Source organism: Daktulosphaira vitifoliae, unplaced genomic scaffold, assembly GCF_025091365.1.
Source record: "Daktulosphaira vitifoliae isolate Bord-2020 unplaced genomic scaffold, ASM2509136v1 Scaffold_4, whole genome shotgun sequence".
Classification (NCBI taxonomy): domain Eukaryota; kingdom Metazoa; phylum Arthropoda; class Insecta; order Hemiptera; family Phylloxeridae; genus Daktulosphaira; species Daktulosphaira vitifoliae.
The window spans coordinates 16,437,868-16,457,140 of NW_026099575.1; the positions used below are offsets into that span (position 1 = coordinate 16,437,868).

Consider the following 19,273-nt stretch of genomic DNA (forward strand, 5'->3'; position numbering starts at 1 on the left):
AATTTGTGTTTTTTATTTGAGATATTTACTTATTTTACATAAAAAAATATAAATGTATACCTAGATTTTAATCTATTAAATTATAAATATTTAGATACATAAAATGTCTTAATATCAAATATGATAAAAACTTTTATAACTAAATTATTAGAGTAATACAGTAAAATTACTACAAAGCAATAACACTGTCAAAGATATTAAGTAAAAGAAGAAAATATATGTCGTAAACATTAGAGAGGGAGATAGAAAATACGTAATATACAATAATTAATAATCAATGTGATTTACAATAAATTAGAGTTTAATTGAATGTTTGAAAACCAAATATCAAACGAAAAATTGAGCAATCAAATTGGCTAATCCTATTATTGATATCGTTACATGAAATAAAACAGATCCTGCAGAAAGAAGATTTCGGCTTCTTTGTGACGCTAAATGTAACATTGTGGGTAATGTATAAATATATACAAAACCGCAAATTGCTCCACTAAATCTATAGCATAAAAATAAAATTTCTTTATAAGTTTTTAATCTAATAATAAAAAAAATTTAATGTGTATAATATAAATATAATTATTTATATAGAATGTAAAAATAAATAATGTATAGATACATGATGTATATATATATATAATATATACACAATGTATATATTATTTGAAATTAAAAACAAAAGAGACCTATACTTATGCTAAATACAAATATTTGTGAGAAGCGTATTCGGTTGGGTTTGGTTTGTTCGTTGGTTCGGTCATTAGTTAATTTGTAATTTAATTTCTGTGTTTATTTAAAGAATACCTTACGCTAAAAAATTCTATTGTAGTATATTCAATAGATTTTTAGAAACAAAATACTATTTATTTAACAGTTTTATGCATTTTTTAAGTTAACAACTTTGTAAAAAAAATTTAATACTTTTTAGTTTTGAATTACAAATTAAAAAAAAAAATTATTGAAGGGCACTACCGATTTTAACATTAATTGTTGAATTGTATTTATTATTAGAGACGATGGAAAAAATCTAATTGCAAATTTATAATCAGTGCGAAAATTTGTTTTAGAAAAGTATATTTTTGACTATAATGAAAATTCCTTGTAGAGCAGTGAATTTATTTATAATTAAATTAGAATTATCTTCTAAAGTTTTACATCAAGCTCTTTAATTTTTTTTAACGAGTTTGTTACGAAATATACAACTACTTTAACATTTTTTATAATTACTCAGTAAAAATTACAATATTAAATTATTGAATATCAATTTCATACTAAATTTAATAACTATAATTAGTATTTATTCATGTATTGTACTTTTAAATCAAAGAACCACTAATCAGAATATAATTTAGGAAATAGGAGTTAAAGTTGTTTTTGTAATTATCCACCAATTTCTTAGGATTACACACTATCTACAGATAAGCATTTCTTATGATAGATTATAATCATAGTCAGATATCAATTATACTATTTACAACTGTGCTACCGTTTTTATATTTATTTATTCTATTAACCAATATGAAAAAAAAAAAAAGTGTAAGGGATAAATAACATGAAATTTTATTTTTTACGTAGTTTAAATATGTAAACATAGCTTAAAAAATGAACGACTAAATGATTATTGGATATAAAGATAATAATAAGCGTTGTCAGTTAGAACTGGGACGCTCAATTATATAAGAAATTATGTAACTTTTTTTCTATCAAAAAATTGATAGAATATTATAAGTTTTCGCAAAAAGTAAAAATCTATAATTGTAATCGTATTAAATACTTTACCTTATTACTGTTCCTATGTGTGGTAAGAAAATAGCAAACAATATGCAGATGGAAACGACGAAACAGTTCAGCGCTACAACATGTAGTACACTTGGATAAATTGAAAGCTCAAGAGCTGCAAATATTTGAACTCTGAGCATGTACGATATAAGTGGGTAGACAGTTAGAAGTTGAAAGAATAGAAAAACTCGTGCAACAATACTGAAAACATCCGTGCTGGGGAAATTATTTAGAAAGTTCTAAAAAATAATAAATTTTCAATTTGTCAACATAAATAAAGCAAAACTATTAAGTTTGAATAAAATATAATAAAACGTGTCGTAAATCACACAGTTGAAGTCAAATTGCTTAAATGGAGATCGCGCTATTGCATTTACCCACTTATTCGATCCGTAGCTATGAAGTTTTACTTTGAAAAACGTATTAGCGAGAAAATAATTGCTCTTCAATTTGTTTACAAATTTTTAGTTGAAATAATTCTCTAATTCAGTATCAAGCTCAAATGTTTACACTTATTATCAATTCTGTTTACTATGATTTTGTAGGTTAAATATGTATGTGTTAGTTATGCACTTTTGTTATACGAGTTCAGATTTTCATAGTAGTTAAAAATGGACTAACACTTAGATAGACTAAGAAGTGTATTACCTCAAACTCATATATTTTTAATAGCCCTTACAATACTCAAAAAGCAATAAAAATGGAGGCTTATTTTTGCTCATTTTTCTGCATCATAAATTTGCATAGTTTTTCATTATTTTAGAATTAGGTTCCCTGGCAATATTATTATTAGCTATAATAATTAGATGAATTAACCATAATTTCCGTTATGTTCAACACAAAGTAGGTTAAATACTCACGTCTTCGATACATGATTTGGCCAATGGAAAACATACGTAAAATGTTATACCAATCAATAGATATGTAATGAGAACAAGCATATATGCTATTGTTAAATCACGCCCCTAAAAAAAAATAATTTTTTATTATATATAAGAACGTCGTGTGCTTTTAAAGCGTCCGTAAAATTATAGATGTTTTACATTGTGCTTTTGATTCTCATTATTTCGCATGATTGTTATTACTATGTTATGGATAAATAGGGAAAGAGTAAGTATTCCTGATGTAGCTGGAAACGTATTTTTATATAATTCTGAAATATCCGGTAAACCATTTACTATGGGAGTTGATAGGTTTATACCCCAACTGTATGATTTTATCACAACAAATAAAAATAGATAGAGCACAGACAGAGTACCTATGAATTAAAAACAATAATAGTTATAATTAAAAGTTCACATGTTTCTTTTAAATATTTTTGAACTCACCTAAAGAATTGAATTTTGTAAAAAACGTGGCTGATTTAAAATTTAAAAGTGGAGCAACAATTAACACAAGAAATATTGGCACCGTTTTATGTAAATCCCAAATTTTTTCATAAAGACTAAACGGTCTGGGAGAGTTTGCGGAAATTAAGAATTCGGCGTTACTGGGACACAATACTGTAAAATAAATTGAATTATTTATTATTTGTAATAATAAATCAAACGATAATACTTACAATTAGTACTATTGAATTCGAAAGCTATCGTGTTATCACCCGCAAACAGCAAATCTGTAAAAAAAAAACCGAGTAATTATTACAACACTTTATCGTATCATATTATATAATAATGTTTTTAGAAAAAACTTATTTTACGCTCATTCCTTACCGTGCAAATAGTTCACTGAATAGTACAAAAAATTAGACATTAATATCCAGTAGCATATATTAGCACCCAGCAAGATCACAAATGAAAATAATTTAGCAATAACTGCGGCCCAAGGACCCAAAAGTTTTTTACTAAGTTGAGCGACTTCGCCATTTTCATTTCCTAAAATTATAATTAAAAATTTAATCAAGCGATTTTTACAAAAAATTATCACGAGACCCTCACCGTGTAGTACTTGTACATTCAAAATACAGTTTGCCGAATATAAACAAAGACCCGCGATGAAAAACATGAGTACTAGTCCCATTATGAGACCCGATCGCTCGACACCCCATGGCATGGCTAACAAAGAAGTTCCCATTATTGTGTTCCATATTGCAAATCTAAAAAAAGACTCGAAAATAAAAATAAAGTGTGTGATAAACATCTAAAAACGAACAAGTGTCAACTGTACATTCTACACAGACTAAAACAACGAACTCTTTAAAATATCAAATCAATAAATTTTATATAGAAAATAAATTTAAAAAATAAAGATTTGAAAATTGATTATTTTTTAATGGATTGCATTTCTTACTATCTGATAAATTAAAATAAAATATTTAGGTTGGTGCGTTTGTTAAATTGTTATGTAGCTTAGGAAATCTATTTTCGGAACAATTGTATTATTGTCACAATTACTTCAAATAATTATTGTACAATGGCACAATATAAAATGATTAACTAATACCTTTCTAAAAAAGTAGAACAACGTTTATTTAATAAGAGAAATTAACTTATCAACAATTATTATTTATTACGCAATATTTATTTGTCAGTTTTATCTCTAAAGTGAATTCTTTATATTATAAACGTTAGTTTCAGTCGTGAATAGGTTATTTATTTTTTTCATAAAATGTTAATCAATCTATTTATAGTAATTTTCATTGGATAGATCTATTAAAGAACAAACAATGATAAGAGTATATATGACGACCAGCATTTCAGTAACCGACCGTTTACCTGGGACATTGAACCCGCTTCAACGGCGGCGTTCAAAAGTGCAACGACCCCAGACTCTCCTTATAGGATTTGGGGGGTGTACAATGATCAATAAACCCCCTTGCGCCGTCAGCGGACGTATCCGCTACCATGGCCGTCGCACCATAACGTCTGTTAAATCTTCGTGTCATTCACTAGATCAGGCCGGCCGGTCGCCGGCCTCACAGTCGTTCTTACCATCTTAAAAAAATGTTTAAATAAGTTTTTTTTTTTTAAGTTTACTTAATTCTTTTAATAGGAATATCTCTTTATTTATATAGTATTATAAGGTAATTTATAATAAATATAGTTTAGATGGAGCGTGATGGTGATTTATTGTAGTTCTTTAAATTAAGGTAACTAAACTTTAAATTCAAATTAAAATTTTAGTCATAAAATTCCAATAATAATCCTTATCAAGTCAGAAACTATTTCATTGTAACAATCAGTTTTACAAATAAGTTAAGTTTTTATTGTCTAGCGGAAAAGTAGTATCTGATAATAAGAAAGGGCAAAACAATTTTTAATTGTTAAATTTAAAGTAGTTTTTATGTTTTGAAAATGTTAACAACAAAACTGAAAAAGAAATTAAACATCGAGTATGGTAATGCATTATAAGTAATAAACTAACGTTAAAATTTTTTACTAAATTGTACCTAATTAAAACAATTTTAGTATACAAATCATTTTTAGGATTCCTTTAAAGAAAAATTGATTTGTTATTTAGTTTTTACACATTTTCCCGAAAACTAAACTTTTAAAAATTTGTCTATTTTAACCTTTTATTCGTAAATAATGTTTTTTCATATATTTAACAATAATTAAGCAGAATAGAGTACTTACATGGTAACTAAACTACTCTGTGTATAAGGTTCTGTTGTTATCTAAAATAGTAAAATATAAATTATTTATAAATATAACATAATTTTATCTATTTATAATTTACATAGAATATTAAAAAATCCACAATGTTTATTTTAATTTGCTTATTATATAAATAGCGAATTTCATAACGTTAAGTATTAACTACTCGCTACTTTTTAGTTCATTTATTCAACATAAAAATACTAATATTACGCAGTCATAAAAAAAATTGGGTTCCTCTATTATTTACATTAACACGACGTTTAATCATAATATTGTAAGTCAAATATTGATAACTTTAAGTTTTATAACTTTATTAATATTATATGTATACATTGTATACAAATTTAAATTGCATTATATAAAATGTAATACATTTTATTTGGTACAACTAATCCAATTAATGTCTTACTACGAAAGTTAGGGGTTGTATAGCATCTCCCGTTATGAAATCCATGAATTAAAAACATCTACAATCTTTTATATCAATTTTTAAGTTTTAATATTGTTTTGAGTAAAAAAAAATGATCAAAATTGTTTTAAATTAAAATCTCCTGCTTGGTTTTCTTTTCTCTGCCCTTTGCCGTTACGTTACTGAATTTTATTATCATTAGGATCATTTTAGATCTAGTAACAATAATTTATTAGATATTTAAGTAACTAAATAATTTTTGTCATCTCAACAATTTTTAACACTAGACTGTGCTCGAGAAGATTTTGAAACTGAACCATCCACTGGAAATCATAACATATTATATTCCTAAGTAGAAATTCTTAAGATACGTTAATGAAATAAAAATAAAAAGTGTATGATGATTCGATAAAAATCTTTTGGTAACCAAAAAAATTGAAAAATCTAATCCTTAATTATAAATTCAGCTTGTTATGTTTAAATAATTCAAGCTAAATTTAAAATGACCGAAAAAGATTACTAACAAAAAATATTTCCTACTCTTTTCTAGTTATAAATTTCTGTCGGTCACAATTGTTTTATCATCAAGGTGGAAAAACTAAAAGCCTATGCCTCTAATTATGCCATTTAAAATAATAATCATAAAGTTTCTAAAACAATAGAAGATAAAGAAGTTGAACAAATTTTCATTTGGAAAAAAACGGACAATTTAGAAAATATATGTATTTTTTATTTTCCAAATAATTACTAATATAGATTAGTAGAAAAAATAATTTAATTTTAAACTTATATCGTGTTTGTCGCGTACCATTAAATTTTAGCTACTTTAAAAGGTATTATCGTTTTTATACCACACCGGAGGAGTAAGAGGGTTCATAAATGCTTAGAGATAAAAATAAATATACCCCTTTTCATTTCTAGTTATTATACTAAAGTGTTAATAACTGGCAAAAAACTGTTTAAAAGTTGTTATTGATCAGTATTTTTTTTAATTAGACCATTATCTTATTTATAATCTGGTTAAACATATATATTTCTAATTAAAAAACAAAAGTTAACTCAATATAAAAAAGAAATGAGAGAGAGTAGAACCAAATTTTTTTTTCTAATTATAAAAGGTAGGACACCATTAATTTTTGTAAATTAATATTTGTATACGCATTTAATTTTTGAAGTTTTTGCATGAGTTATAATTAAACAATCACCTTGTATTGTGTTTAAGTAAAAATAAAAAAAGGATTATTTGGTTTAACTTTAAACATTTTTGTTGTTTATTTTTCCTACAATTAATCAGTTGTTATCATACTCACTGTATCGCCAAGGGGAATATAAGGTTGTAATTTGCGATAGAATTTTGGCCTATTTATGATGTCGTAGTCTAAACTAAATGACCTAGAAATCAATGATTGAATATAATATTTAAGAATTAATAAAAGAATTAATAAAAGCTTTTACGGATCTTTATGTATTAGTAAATCATAATTTTAAATACCTTAGGTAGTATGGATACAAAAGTTCATTTGCCTTTGTTTGTGTAGGAACCTTATTATTTTCTAAATCACTAGTTTCGGAATCATATTTAAATATAAATCCATGTTCACTAAAACATGGCGTAAGAACACAAATATTTAAAAAAAGAAAATATATAATAAAATTATCTGTTGACATACGTTAGACTAGTTCTACTTATATCTGAACTTAATAGAGGTTGAACTTCAAGCTCTGCCGATGTTAACATAGACTTCGCTCGAGGCCTGTTACTCTTTTTTGACAGTTTTCTCACTGCACGACCCATTTTGATTGGTTAAAAATGTTTTTAATAGAGCATAATAAAAAAAAAATCAATATTATTATCAAGAGATAGTAAAAAATAACAGTACAAAGTAATGACACTATTTAAACATTAAATTTGATTTGTCAAGCACGTGCGTAGCAATCCAACGTTCATATTACGACTCTTCCACAAGTTATGTACTCTTCTTTTTACGCGCACATTGGTCATTAGACAGTGCAATGTTATTAGTATTTTATCGATATAAAAGATGACCCTTATACCCTACTCACCTTGTTCTCTTAGCCTAATTTAGTTTATTATCTGCATGGTTTCAATGTTTTTAAAGGCTGACAGATTATTTGGCCAAAAGTTATTTTACAATTTGATAATAGAGGTATAATGCAAAAGCCTATAATTACACTTTGAACACAAGGTTGTTTTTAAGTACTAGCCGTTTGCTCACGATATGCATAGATGAACAACTATACGTTTTTTCATTTTAAAATTTATGAAGAGTTTAAATGTGAATTAATGTACATTGAATGTTATTTTTGCATATTTACAATAAAAACATTACACAACTAATTGCTAAACTTATTTTTCTACCTAAGAAATAATATCCGGAATATTAGATTTCATTTTAATGATACAGAAAAAGTAACAATGAATGTTATCATAGTAAATATTAAAATATGACGTTATTTTTACTATTATATTATTTAAATAAACAACTATGAATTATTGTTTTTATGTTATCAAAAATTTCTATGGTGTTAAAGAGTCTTTAGGTGTTGAACATTTTCATTTATTTTATTGATCGTTTCTATCTATTATATTAATATTTTTAATTGATAGATTAACCTATGAATTAAAAAAAAAATATATTTTAATATATTTTTTTGAATAGTTAAAATCGTTAATGAGAATTAGTATTTGATAATGAACGTTTTATTAATAACTATAGAAAAATCTCTTTTTCAGTATGTTTTCTGATAATGAAAATTTGACAGCATTATAAAAACATACTTAATAATTTGTAAACACATTTATTGTACAATGTACAAATTTGTAGTAAATAAATTATTTATTTGTGATCTAACGTGATCTTATTAAATGATGTTTACTGAATTATATTATGCACAATCCTGTAACATTTATTAGTTATTTTTTAGAAAACGTACGTAATAGTATGAACTTAGTAATCTTCCCATCTATTACATGATTGTTTTTTATAGTTATAATTGTTGTAGGCATAGCACAAATATTTTAAGATTATCTCCAGTTTAAGTTATTAAGTATTTTTAAAAACCGCTTTAGAGTTTTATTTTAATCAAAATGGTAGAGGTAAATTGTAAAATAAAATGTAATCATGTATAGCAGTGCCCTATATATAGAAGGGTAATTAGAACATTTATAATGCGCCTTTTCAAAAGAAGCATCCTACGGCAATATAATTTGAAAAAGTTAACATTTTATCTATGGTAATAATGTTTTTTTTGCTTTTTTATTTTACGAGATATGTATTTATGATAAGATTAACCCTCAATATATGTTGATACTTTTAATTATTATTTAAAAAGTAATCATTTAAAATCACTTAATAATGATGGTTATCAAATATTTAACACTTTTTCTATGGGTATGTTATTTATTGAAAATAAACAAAGTATAAGGAATATTTTAACACGTATTTTTATAATACAATAAGTAGACATTAATTATCTATATACACAGAGTGAAGTAGCAAATTATGAAAATTGAAATCATTTATGCAGTACGCATTATTTTCATGTTTTTTTTAAAGAATAAACCGTAGTTAAATTAAAATATTTGTTATATACTACTCAAAAATTTCCTTTTTTTTTGCTGTAATAATTTATCTCCTTTCCTATCTTCTCTATCCTAATTATTTGTGGTCGACGGAACCTCATTATGTTTGAGGGAATAAGTAAGGGGTAAGGTGCATGTCACTGTTAAAATTCCCGTATGGTCATCCATCCGTCAACCATTTGCAAACAGCGTAGCTGAACATCAGTGCTAAAGCTACGACTGAATGATCCACTGTGTCACACTACGCCTCTTTATTTCTAATAATTATCTGTCATTAATTGGAAAATATTGATATGGGAGTACATTTCTTATAGACTAAGGTATTTATTGTTGGGCGACTTTTTTGGTAATTTAAGAAAAAGACTGTAATCGTTGGTTTGGGTTTAAAATATTTTATAAAATTTAGTTAACTTTTTTTTTTATTGTAGATGTACAAATAGTTTGCATTTTCGAACATAACTATTTTAGACAAATAATAACTGATAACAGTCTGCCTAGTAAATTTTTATAACTATAAACAATTCTATTGAATGGATATTATTATTCAGGTTATAAAGTTTTAGCAACTATATTTTTTATATTTAAATGTACTATCTGTATGTTCCGGATCCTCGTGTGGGGTTGTCACCTATTAAATAATTGTAACAAATGTCAATCTTCACGTACTGTTACAAAAGTGGTCACTTGGTGGTAGTCTAGATCAACCGCGCGGTCGATGGATTTGGTTTCCAGTCGCGAGTAAGATTTGTTTTGATGCATTACTACAACTTCAAGAAGCGGTGCAAGTGGCTGATGGTTGGATGACGTTAGTTCCTTTATTTTTGATGTATTAATATTCAATTGTTTAATTTATTTGTAATAGAATCATCTCATAAGTCAAAATTTAGTAACTAGTCTTTTTTATTGCTTTATTTAAATATATTAGCAAAATTTGCGATCTTTTCTTTATATTTAGTTTTAATTTAGTGTGTTTAAAACAAATTTGGATTAAAGTGATGAGTATTATAGGCAACTCTTAGATTTGGGAATTTAGAAATATTATACTAAGGGTATATATTTTCGTACCTAAAATTTTATATTATAATTTTTGGCCTTCAAGGCTTTTGGTAATTTACCTCTGCTGGATTTACAGTATCTACCTTTACGTATCAAAAATTAAAAACAAATAAATGATTTTCCTACGTTAACTCTTAACTTTCATAAGTATAAAAATATCTTTGAAAAATATATTAAATTAAAAGTTATACAACTTGTCAGAACACATTAACTTACTTTGTACGTAAGAATAAAGAATATTTATTTTTTACTTAAATAATAACAGTTATTTTATTTTATGAATAATTTTTTTTTAAGCATAATTATTTTAATTAATACACATAAATATGGCATTTATGTTTATAAGTATTCAGTTCACCTGAACTACTAGTTTCAAGAACAATTTTCTGTCGTATTATACAATTCTCGTAATACAAAGTACATAAATTATATAACTATTTAACTCTATTTTATCTTATTAGTGTTTATATATATATAATCACTATACATTTAATTTATAAACTAAAATATGTGTTTTAACAGTAGTGTATTTACGGGGGTGTCCAGTTGGATCTATTTAGAAACCGATATATGCATATGTTATATACATTATATATAATACATAAGTAAGTCTTATAGAGCTCTGCATAGGCTAGCCTGGCCTAGTCGGCTCATGGATGGCTTTTGTCATAAACTAATAAGCATCCGGTGAATGATTAACTAAGTTCCTACCCAGATAGCAACTTTAAAAAGTAATGTTATAAAAACATTTTTATAACAAAAGTTTTATATTAAAAAATGCTATTAGTTAAGTATTTAACTATAGACGCACTAAACCACAATGAACACTAAAATTTTAATTCAACAAAAATACAAAGTTTTATAATATAGCTTGATACAAAAATAAAAAAATTAAGAATAATTTAGTTATATAAAGTAATCAATAAGTAAAAAATATATACTTGTTGTTTACACAGGACGGAACAGATTTAATTGGCAACTCTTGATACAATAATCATTTCACTATAAATTTTATTTTTTAAACAATTTTGCTTTCTTTGAATACGTTAAAAGCATATTTTTATTATAAAATACATTTTTTTCAAAAATTATAAAATAATAATTTTTTAGCTCTTCTTTCCTTACAAAAAATTTTGATAGATAGCAATTTTAGGACAAGTAATTATTTAGTTACAATTATTTTAATACATGGTGTATATAATGCGGGTGAAGTACGTATTATAAATATACTTCAGTATGAGCTGTACCTACCCGCGTTTCACACCTACTTTATGTATTAAAATTCTTGAAACTCAATAATAACCTGTCCTAAAGTTATTGATCCACAAAAATTGTTCATATGACAGAGACTAAAAAAAGGCTATTTTAAATTTTGGAGAAAATAAAAAATGAAATGAATTATATTATTATTAATAATTTTGAATATTTTAAAGAGGAGTGATGTTTAATTAATAGTACAGCTAAATTTTTTAAGATTAATTGACTAGAAATATTTTAGTATTATTGATGTTTGTCATTTTTATTAGAATTGAATCCCTTCTTAAACTCCATGTATATTAGAAAATAAGTTACACATTTGGTTTATAGTACAGTTTTTTAATAACCTATGAATTGTTTCATAGTTTTGATTTTTGATAAACGTCATTCAAAGATTGTATGTAATCCTTGAGTTATCTAATCTTTAGTACAAAGTACATATTATTTAATATTCTATTTTGATTATACTTTAAATAAGTTTTTGGTCGGTTTAAATATATTATTATCTACACAATTTATAAATTTTTAGAGAAGTAATATCATTATATGTGTATTTAAGATTTTTCAAAAGGAGACACAAAAACATTTTTATACGTCAAAAATAATCTTTACCAAATTGACATTTAAAAAATTTATTTTCCTTTTTTTTAGTAGACGACGATAGTTACCTATACCTTGGTAGATAAGAGACCAAAATGAAATACTTCACCGGTATGGTTAGTATTGTCGAAAGATTTTGATAGAGCTTAAAATAACCACATATGGTTTCAAAATGTATTCTTATACTTAAAACAACTTTTCAAGAGAGTTCAAACAATTCACAAATGAAATCAGACTTTTTCTTTAGTTTATTCTTACATTTTTATTTCTTTTTATTGAAAAAAAAACATTATTTTGTAACTTATCTCTTAAAAATTTAATTTCTTAGAGAACTGAAACACAATAGTTAATATATTCTCTCATTTTACCAATGTAAATTCTAATAATTCCAGGGCCAGCTCTGATAATTAAGACTACCTGTAAATGATACTGTAGAAGTATCATTAAATATTGATTAGAAGTATTCAAACATTTTTATGTTACAATATAACTACATTGGTACGGTTATTTTTAATGATAGATCTTGGAACAAAAATTTAAATCTCCCAAGGACATTATATATATATTAGAACCTTTAAGTTTTCCAATGTCACGATGTCTAGATAGAGAACAATTTTTGGAGAGCTTATTTTTTTTTTTTTATGTCCTCCAACTGCACGACTAAGTTTTCCTATTTTAACTAAAACGTCAACAAAAAAAACTGAAGTCATTGAAAACTCGATTTATTATTATTTTTTAGCCTGATCTAATAAAGGTATAGTTTTACTCACAGTTCCAACGCTTAAAATTTTGACCTTTTTCTGCTAAATGCTATTCAATATTGCTATATAACACAAAAATCTGATGATTGTACCAGCTATTTAATGTCGGATTTTCTATTCTATTCTTTTCTATTCTATTCTATTTAATATTTAGCTATTCGTTGGCTATAAACCTAATGAAAAAAAATCTTTTTCTATGAAATTTTAGTTACGACATATATTTTTATTAAAAAATAATAAATTCATTTATATTTTTTACTTCTCGTAAGCTTTATGTATATTAACTATGATGTCAAATGGTTAATACTGTACAATGTCTTCGGCTTAAGTTTAATAGATATATATTGTACAATTTAACTATTAGTCTGTTTGGTGATTTTTGACATCACAAGAAATATTTAAAGTTAACTCGCTTCGCTTACGGTTTATCTATACAAAACAAATCTTGGCTTCATTTAATTATATGTTGATGATAAATCATTTAAATGAAAACAAGAGAAAATTAGAAAGCTCCAGTTACAGAATAAATAATAAAACAGACCCTTGGGGAAATTACCAATTTACTGTTGGATCTATACGGCCTTGTATTCGTAACTCAAGTACGTGTAACAATTGAAGGGTTTGATGCAACAAACAGATAAGTCCATCTTTCTCAGAAAATAGCTTTTTGTTGATTTTTAATAAATATAAGTTTTCAGTTAATTCAGTACAAAAACGAGTCCAATCCAATCTTCCAGTTTAAATTTGTTTCATTGAACGTTTTTTTTTTTATAAAATAAAAAAAAATTTTATATTATTTTTTCACTAAAATTAAAAGTTTTTTCTTTAAATGTATTAATAGTACTAATAGTATTCTACTATCTTTTAAGAAGTTTATTTCGCTTTTAGTTGACAACTTTCGATAAAATATTCAGTGTTGTTTAAATTTATTATTAATAAAAATATGTTTTTTGATAGCGTTTAGAGTGAAATAACGAGCAAATCAATTTTTAGTATTTACATGTTTTATACATGCATTAGGTTTAATTATTAGCTGTAAAAATTGCATAGAGTAATAGTTAAAAAAATTATAAATAAAAACAACGTGTCTTTTGAAGCCGGCCGGCAATTACATGATCAATACGCATGCGTTTTTTTTAACCTTGTAAGTAATGGTTAGACAAATGACGTATAGATATGCGAGATAGTTGAAAATAACAAGTCAGGAGCACGACCTGTAGCTTGTAGTCAGCTGTGATATTTTGTCTCGATCCGGTATCGCCCGCTCTAGATCATTTTTTCCCAGTTGTGATATTGAACTGACTTAAAATTTTTATTATCCGTAAACAATTTTCAATAGGTTCTACTGTCAAATTACAGATTATTTTTTCAACTTCTTGTGCCACTTCTTTCTTTGTACTGTCTATGATGAATTCTATGAAAAAGCTTACCAAACCATTTGAAGGCCAAAAACCTGGTACTAGTGGACTTCGAAAAGCCGTGAAAGTATTTCAACAACAAAACTACACAGAAAATTTTATCCAAGCTATACTTAGTGCTATACAGCCTTCAGTAGTTGGCAGTACATTGGTAGTTGGTGGTGATGGACGTTTTTATAGTACTGAAGTTGTAGATTTAATTATAAAAATAGCGGCTGCTAATGGGGTAACTAAATTTTTTTATAATTTCTAAATTTTATTGTTTCAAGTTTTAAAGTAATTAGGTGATACTAGTGAGATAGACTATTATGTAGAAATCAAATCCAAAAAAAAATTTAATTGCCTTCAGAAATATTTCCTTATATAAATATAAAAAAATGGTGTTTATGTTTTAAACACTGAAAAATTATTTTTGATGTCATTTAACATTTATTTTACTGTTTTAGTATTTTTAAAAATGGGTTTACCACACATTAATTTATTTATTTCATTACAACTACTTAAGAATACTTGTTTTTATCTTTATTACACTATTTGTTTTGTTATTACTGTATAGAATATTGTTTAAAGGGCGTTGAAAAACATTCTGTCAGTTATCAAAAGCATAAAAAATACACATTGATCTTTTATATTAAGAGAAAATTAAATTGGTTACTTTAATAAGTAGATAGAATTGTGTTTAGTAAAATTTTTTTGTTTTAATATCTCAATATTATGATTATAAAATTTTTAAGTAATTTTTATTAACAAAAAAAATCAATTAACAAAAAATATGACATACTATATAAAATATTTAAGTGTTTATTTTACTTTAATAGAATCTAAAATAACAATAAAATTTTGTTTTTTGTTATTTTTTATTAAATTGACATTTTTTAGTTTAACTTTTTCAATTTCTTTACTACTTACTATGCACATCTCCTTACAAATTTTATTGGATTATAAAAAAAAAGAAGAAATATCCCTAATTCACTAGACTACAGTTTTTTTAAAAATTGAAAAAGATAAAAACTGTCTTATTATAAAATAAATTAATAAGAGAATATAATTATAGAAAACCTAATAATACAATTTGTTTTCATTATGTAAGGAAATAGAAGTATTTGTTACAATCTATAATTATTAGCATATTCTTATATTTCATTAATTTGTTATTCACAAATTTAAGGTAAAAAAATTAATAATTGGTCTAAAAGGAATTCTTTCTACACCAGCTGTATCTTGCATTATACGGAAGTATAAAGCAACTGGTGGTATTGTGCTAACAGCCAGTCATAACCCGGGTGGTCCAAATAATGATTTTGGAATCAAATATAACACATCTAATGGAGGTAAATTTAGTTATTTATAATAATAATAATTTTAATTAATAAAAACGTATTATAATAATTTTTAAATATTGATTGCTTTGTGTTGTCTGAAAAACTTCTTTATGGCTGTACTTTTTTTTACTATTGTCTAATTATTATTTATAGGTCCAGCTCCCGAATCTGTTACCAATTCAATTTATGAGATATCTAAAAACATTGATAGTTATAGTATAGTTCCTGATTTAAAATGCTCTATAGATTACTGCGGTCATCAATATTTTAAAGTATGAATTTATTATATTGATAATTATTTCTTCCAATCATTATTATTATATTATTTATGGTGTCATAAGGATGAACATTTTTTAATTTTGCTTAGGTTGATGGTAAAGAATTTGAGGTTGAAGTTATTGATTCAGTGTTAGATTATTTGCAGCTAATGAAAAATATATTTGATTTTGATATTATACGTAAACTTATCAAAGGTTCAGATAATAAACCACCTTTTAATATACTTATTGATTCAATGAATGGAGGTTGGCAATAAAAAAAAATGATAATAAATTTGTATTATTTTAATTTCTAATTTTAAATTTTTAGTGACTGGGCCATATGTTAAAAAAATTTTCATTGATGAATTAGGAGCACCATCAAACAATGCTGTAAATATTGTTCCTTTACCTGATTTTGGTGGCCTCCATCCAGATCCTAATCTTACTTATGCTGATGGATTAGTTACTGCTTTGAAAAATGGAGAATATGATCTTGGTGCTGCTTTTGATGGTGATGGTGTAAGTTTTTTAATATTTTATAAAATATTTTTAAATGAAATATTATTTCAATTTATTCAGGATAGAAACATGATTCTTGGAAAGAAAGCATTTTTCATAAATCCTAGTGACTCTTTAGCTGTTTTAGCAAATAATTTAGATTGTATTCCTTATTTTAAAAAAGGTGGTATTACTGGTTTCGCAAGAAGTATGCCAACGGGATCTGCTGTTGATAGGTATTTACAAAAATACATGAAAATAATAAACAATATAATTTTTATTTATTTTTAGAGTTGCAGCAAAGTTAGGAAAAGAACTCTTTGAAGTTCCAACAGGTTGGAAATTTTTCGGCAATTTAATGGATGCTGGTCGTTTATCTCTTTGCGGTGAAGAAAGTTTTGGGTAAACTTTTAGTGTTGCATTAAACGTAAAAGAAGTTTTAAATTGACCAACAAATGTTTTTATATTTTCATAGAACTGGCTCTGATCACATACGAGAAAAAGATGGCATATGGGCTGTACTTGCCTGGCTATCTGTAATAGCCAATGTTGGCGAACCTGTTGATTCAATTCTTACTAGTCATTGGAAATCTTTTGGACGTAATTATTTTACAAGATATGATTATGAAAATTGTGAATCAGAGCCGTGTAACCAAATGATGATTGATTTAGAGAAAAAAGTCACAAATCCTACAATTGTAGGCCAAAAATTCACGTATGGTCAAAAAGTTTATGTTTTAAAGCATGCTGATAACTTTGAATACTGTGATCCAATAGACAAAAGTTTCACTAAAAAACAGGTGTGTTTGTGATATAATTCAAATAAAATAAAATTTGCATTAATTTTTTATTTAATTTATAATTAAAGGGTATAAGAGTTTTATTTGAAGATGGATCTAGATTTGTTTTTCGATTAAGTGGTACTGGTAGTAGTGGTGCTACTATACGTTTGTATGCTGAATCTTATGAGCCCCCAAATTCTAATATATTAGAAGATGCTCAAGTAGCTCTTAAGCCACTTGTTCAAGTATGTAAATGATCTTTTTAACTTTTTTTTAAAATACATATACTTAAATGTTAATTCTCTGCAGTTTGAAATGATTAATAAAAAAATCGACCTTTGTTTAAATGAGATAATTTTCATGAAATAAAAAATAATAGTAAAAATACCCAACAATGTAATTTTTAATAACAAAATAAAATGAGCAGTATGAAAAAAATATAATTTAATATAATTAACATTCTACAATATGATTTCGAAAATTTTATTTATTTTTTTTACATTCCATTATGTATTTATTATTTTTTTTTTTTTAATTTAGATAGCTTTGGAGATATCAAAATTACCTCAATATACTAAACGAGATGTGCCTACAGTAATCACATGATTATAAAATTGTATTTGTTGTTTAGTTATACAATAATATTTAAAGATTCTGTGATGTAGTTAAGTTATTTTTGGAAATATTTTATTAGTTTAATTATTATTATAAAGATAATAAAACAGTTATAATATTCTTTTATTACTAAAAATAATACCTTACTATATGAACAATATGTTAGTTATACTTCTTTGGAAATTTTTTAAAATTTTATTGAAATATGTCATTTTATTCTAATTGTTTTTATTTATACATTTATTTATTAATTGTTTTTAATTTAATGCTTACAAAATGTTTGTATACTTACTAAAGTTAATATATTTAAAAAATACTTTAGTATTCATTTACTTGATTGTTAATTTCTTCAAATATATTAATATAGCTAAGAATATTTAACTTGAAATTTGATTAATAATAATAACCTTTTAAATTTTGTGTTATTAAATATTATATAGTTGGCTGTTTTAGTTAAAGTTATTATACTTAAAAGATAACTATTTATTTAAATGATATATAATTTTTTACAACTAATTAGAATTATAGAAAATATTTTTAGAATTATGACTAAGGTGTAAGTAATTTTAATTATCAAATTTTAGGTAGAAAACTAATGCAAAGTTTACAAACTTAGGTGTGGACCTTGAATGTTATTGTTGATGTTTTTGACCTGTAAAGAGTTTTTGTAACTCTTTAACCAGTTGATACTGCCAATAGTTTGTGGAGTCTACTTAATTCAAAGGGAAATTAAATGTTGACTCAATTAAAGTTAAAATAAAAATCTTTTTATATGTTTAATTAAATAATTAATGTATTATTATATAAATTTTCTTCTATAGAAAAGATGGGATTAGTTTTATACAATTATACATTATAAATGTACTTAAAATTTTTTTTTTTTTTATTATAATATTGTATTTATAAAGAATTATTGACTTATTATTAAGCAATTAATAAGTATTTGCATTACTATATATTACTACGATAATATAACATTTAAAAATATTATATTAGGAATTTATTTTAAATGTAATTTAGTAAAAAAATGTAGTAAAATTTATGCGCTTGTGTAATCATGTAAAATTTGTTTTAAGTTATTAATACCAATCATTTTTTATTTAATTAATATTTTGAATTTGTAAACACATATAATAAATGTTAAATTAGAATTATGCAAGTTTTTTGAAACCTAATCTTAAAAATTATGTTTTAGAATAACCAATTCCTCCTATATACTAAATTATTAGTGTAGTGTAAATTAAGAAATGTATCTTGAAATAGGGTATTCTTATTTAGTAAATTTTAGTTTAAATTTTTTAAGTGCAGTAAATTAATAT

At 24.8% G+C, this 19,273-nt stretch overlaps 2 protein-coding genes across 6 annotated transcripts; one reads left to right on the plus strand and one right to left on the minus strand.

Moving 5' to 3' along the window:
• Positions 1 to 145: 145 nt before the first annotated feature.
• LOC126905275 (sodium-coupled neutral amino acid transporter 9-like) lies at positions 146 to 7,785 on the minus strand. The gene is made up of 12 exons (XM_050684813.1): positions 7,452 to 7,785; positions 7,274 to 7,381; positions 7,092 to 7,173; positions 5,349 to 5,389; positions 3,711 to 3,868; positions 3,486 to 3,647; positions 3,335 to 3,388; positions 3,102 to 3,275; positions 2,817 to 3,031; positions 2,634 to 2,738; positions 1,774 to 2,012; positions 146 to 493 (listed from the first exon to the last, which is right to left on the minus strand). The coding sequence occupies exons 1-12, from the start codon at positions 7,574 to 7,576 to the stop codon at positions 328 to 330; spliced, it is 1,629 nt and encodes a 542-aa protein (XP_050540770.1). The 5' UTR covers positions 7,577 to 7,785; the 3' UTR covers positions 146 to 327.
• Positions 4,699 to 19,108, plus strand: LOC126905274 (phosphoglucomutase). 5 transcript variants are annotated; one of them, XR_007703930.1, is made up of 12 exons: positions 4,699 to 4,861; positions 14,419 to 14,703; positions 15,646 to 15,808; positions 15,953 to 16,071; positions 16,167 to 16,323; positions 16,388 to 16,578; positions 16,639 to 16,793; positions 16,849 to 16,959; positions 17,033 to 17,357; positions 17,426 to 17,584; positions 17,880 to 18,008; positions 18,543 to 19,108. XR_007703930.1 is itself a non-coding variant. In XM_050684812.1 (12 exons), the coding sequence occupies exons 1-11, from the start codon at positions 12,394 to 12,396 to the stop codon at positions 17,943 to 17,945; spliced, it is 1,752 nt and encodes a 583-aa protein (XP_050540769.1). In that variant the 5' UTR covers positions 12,379 to 12,393; the 3' UTR covers positions 17,946 to 17,955; positions 18,539 to 19,108. The 5 variants fall into 5 exon arrangements, 1 of the variants encoding a protein (XP_050540769.1); XR_007703927.1 differs by lacking the exon at positions 4,699 to 4,861 and adding an exon at positions 12,379 to 12,414; XR_007703928.1 differs by lacking the exon at positions 4,699 to 4,861 and adding an exon at positions 12,379 to 12,414 and having other exon boundaries at positions 17,880 to 18,003; positions 18,539 to 19,108.
• The last annotated feature ends 165 nt before the right edge of the window (positions 19,109 to 19,273 follow it).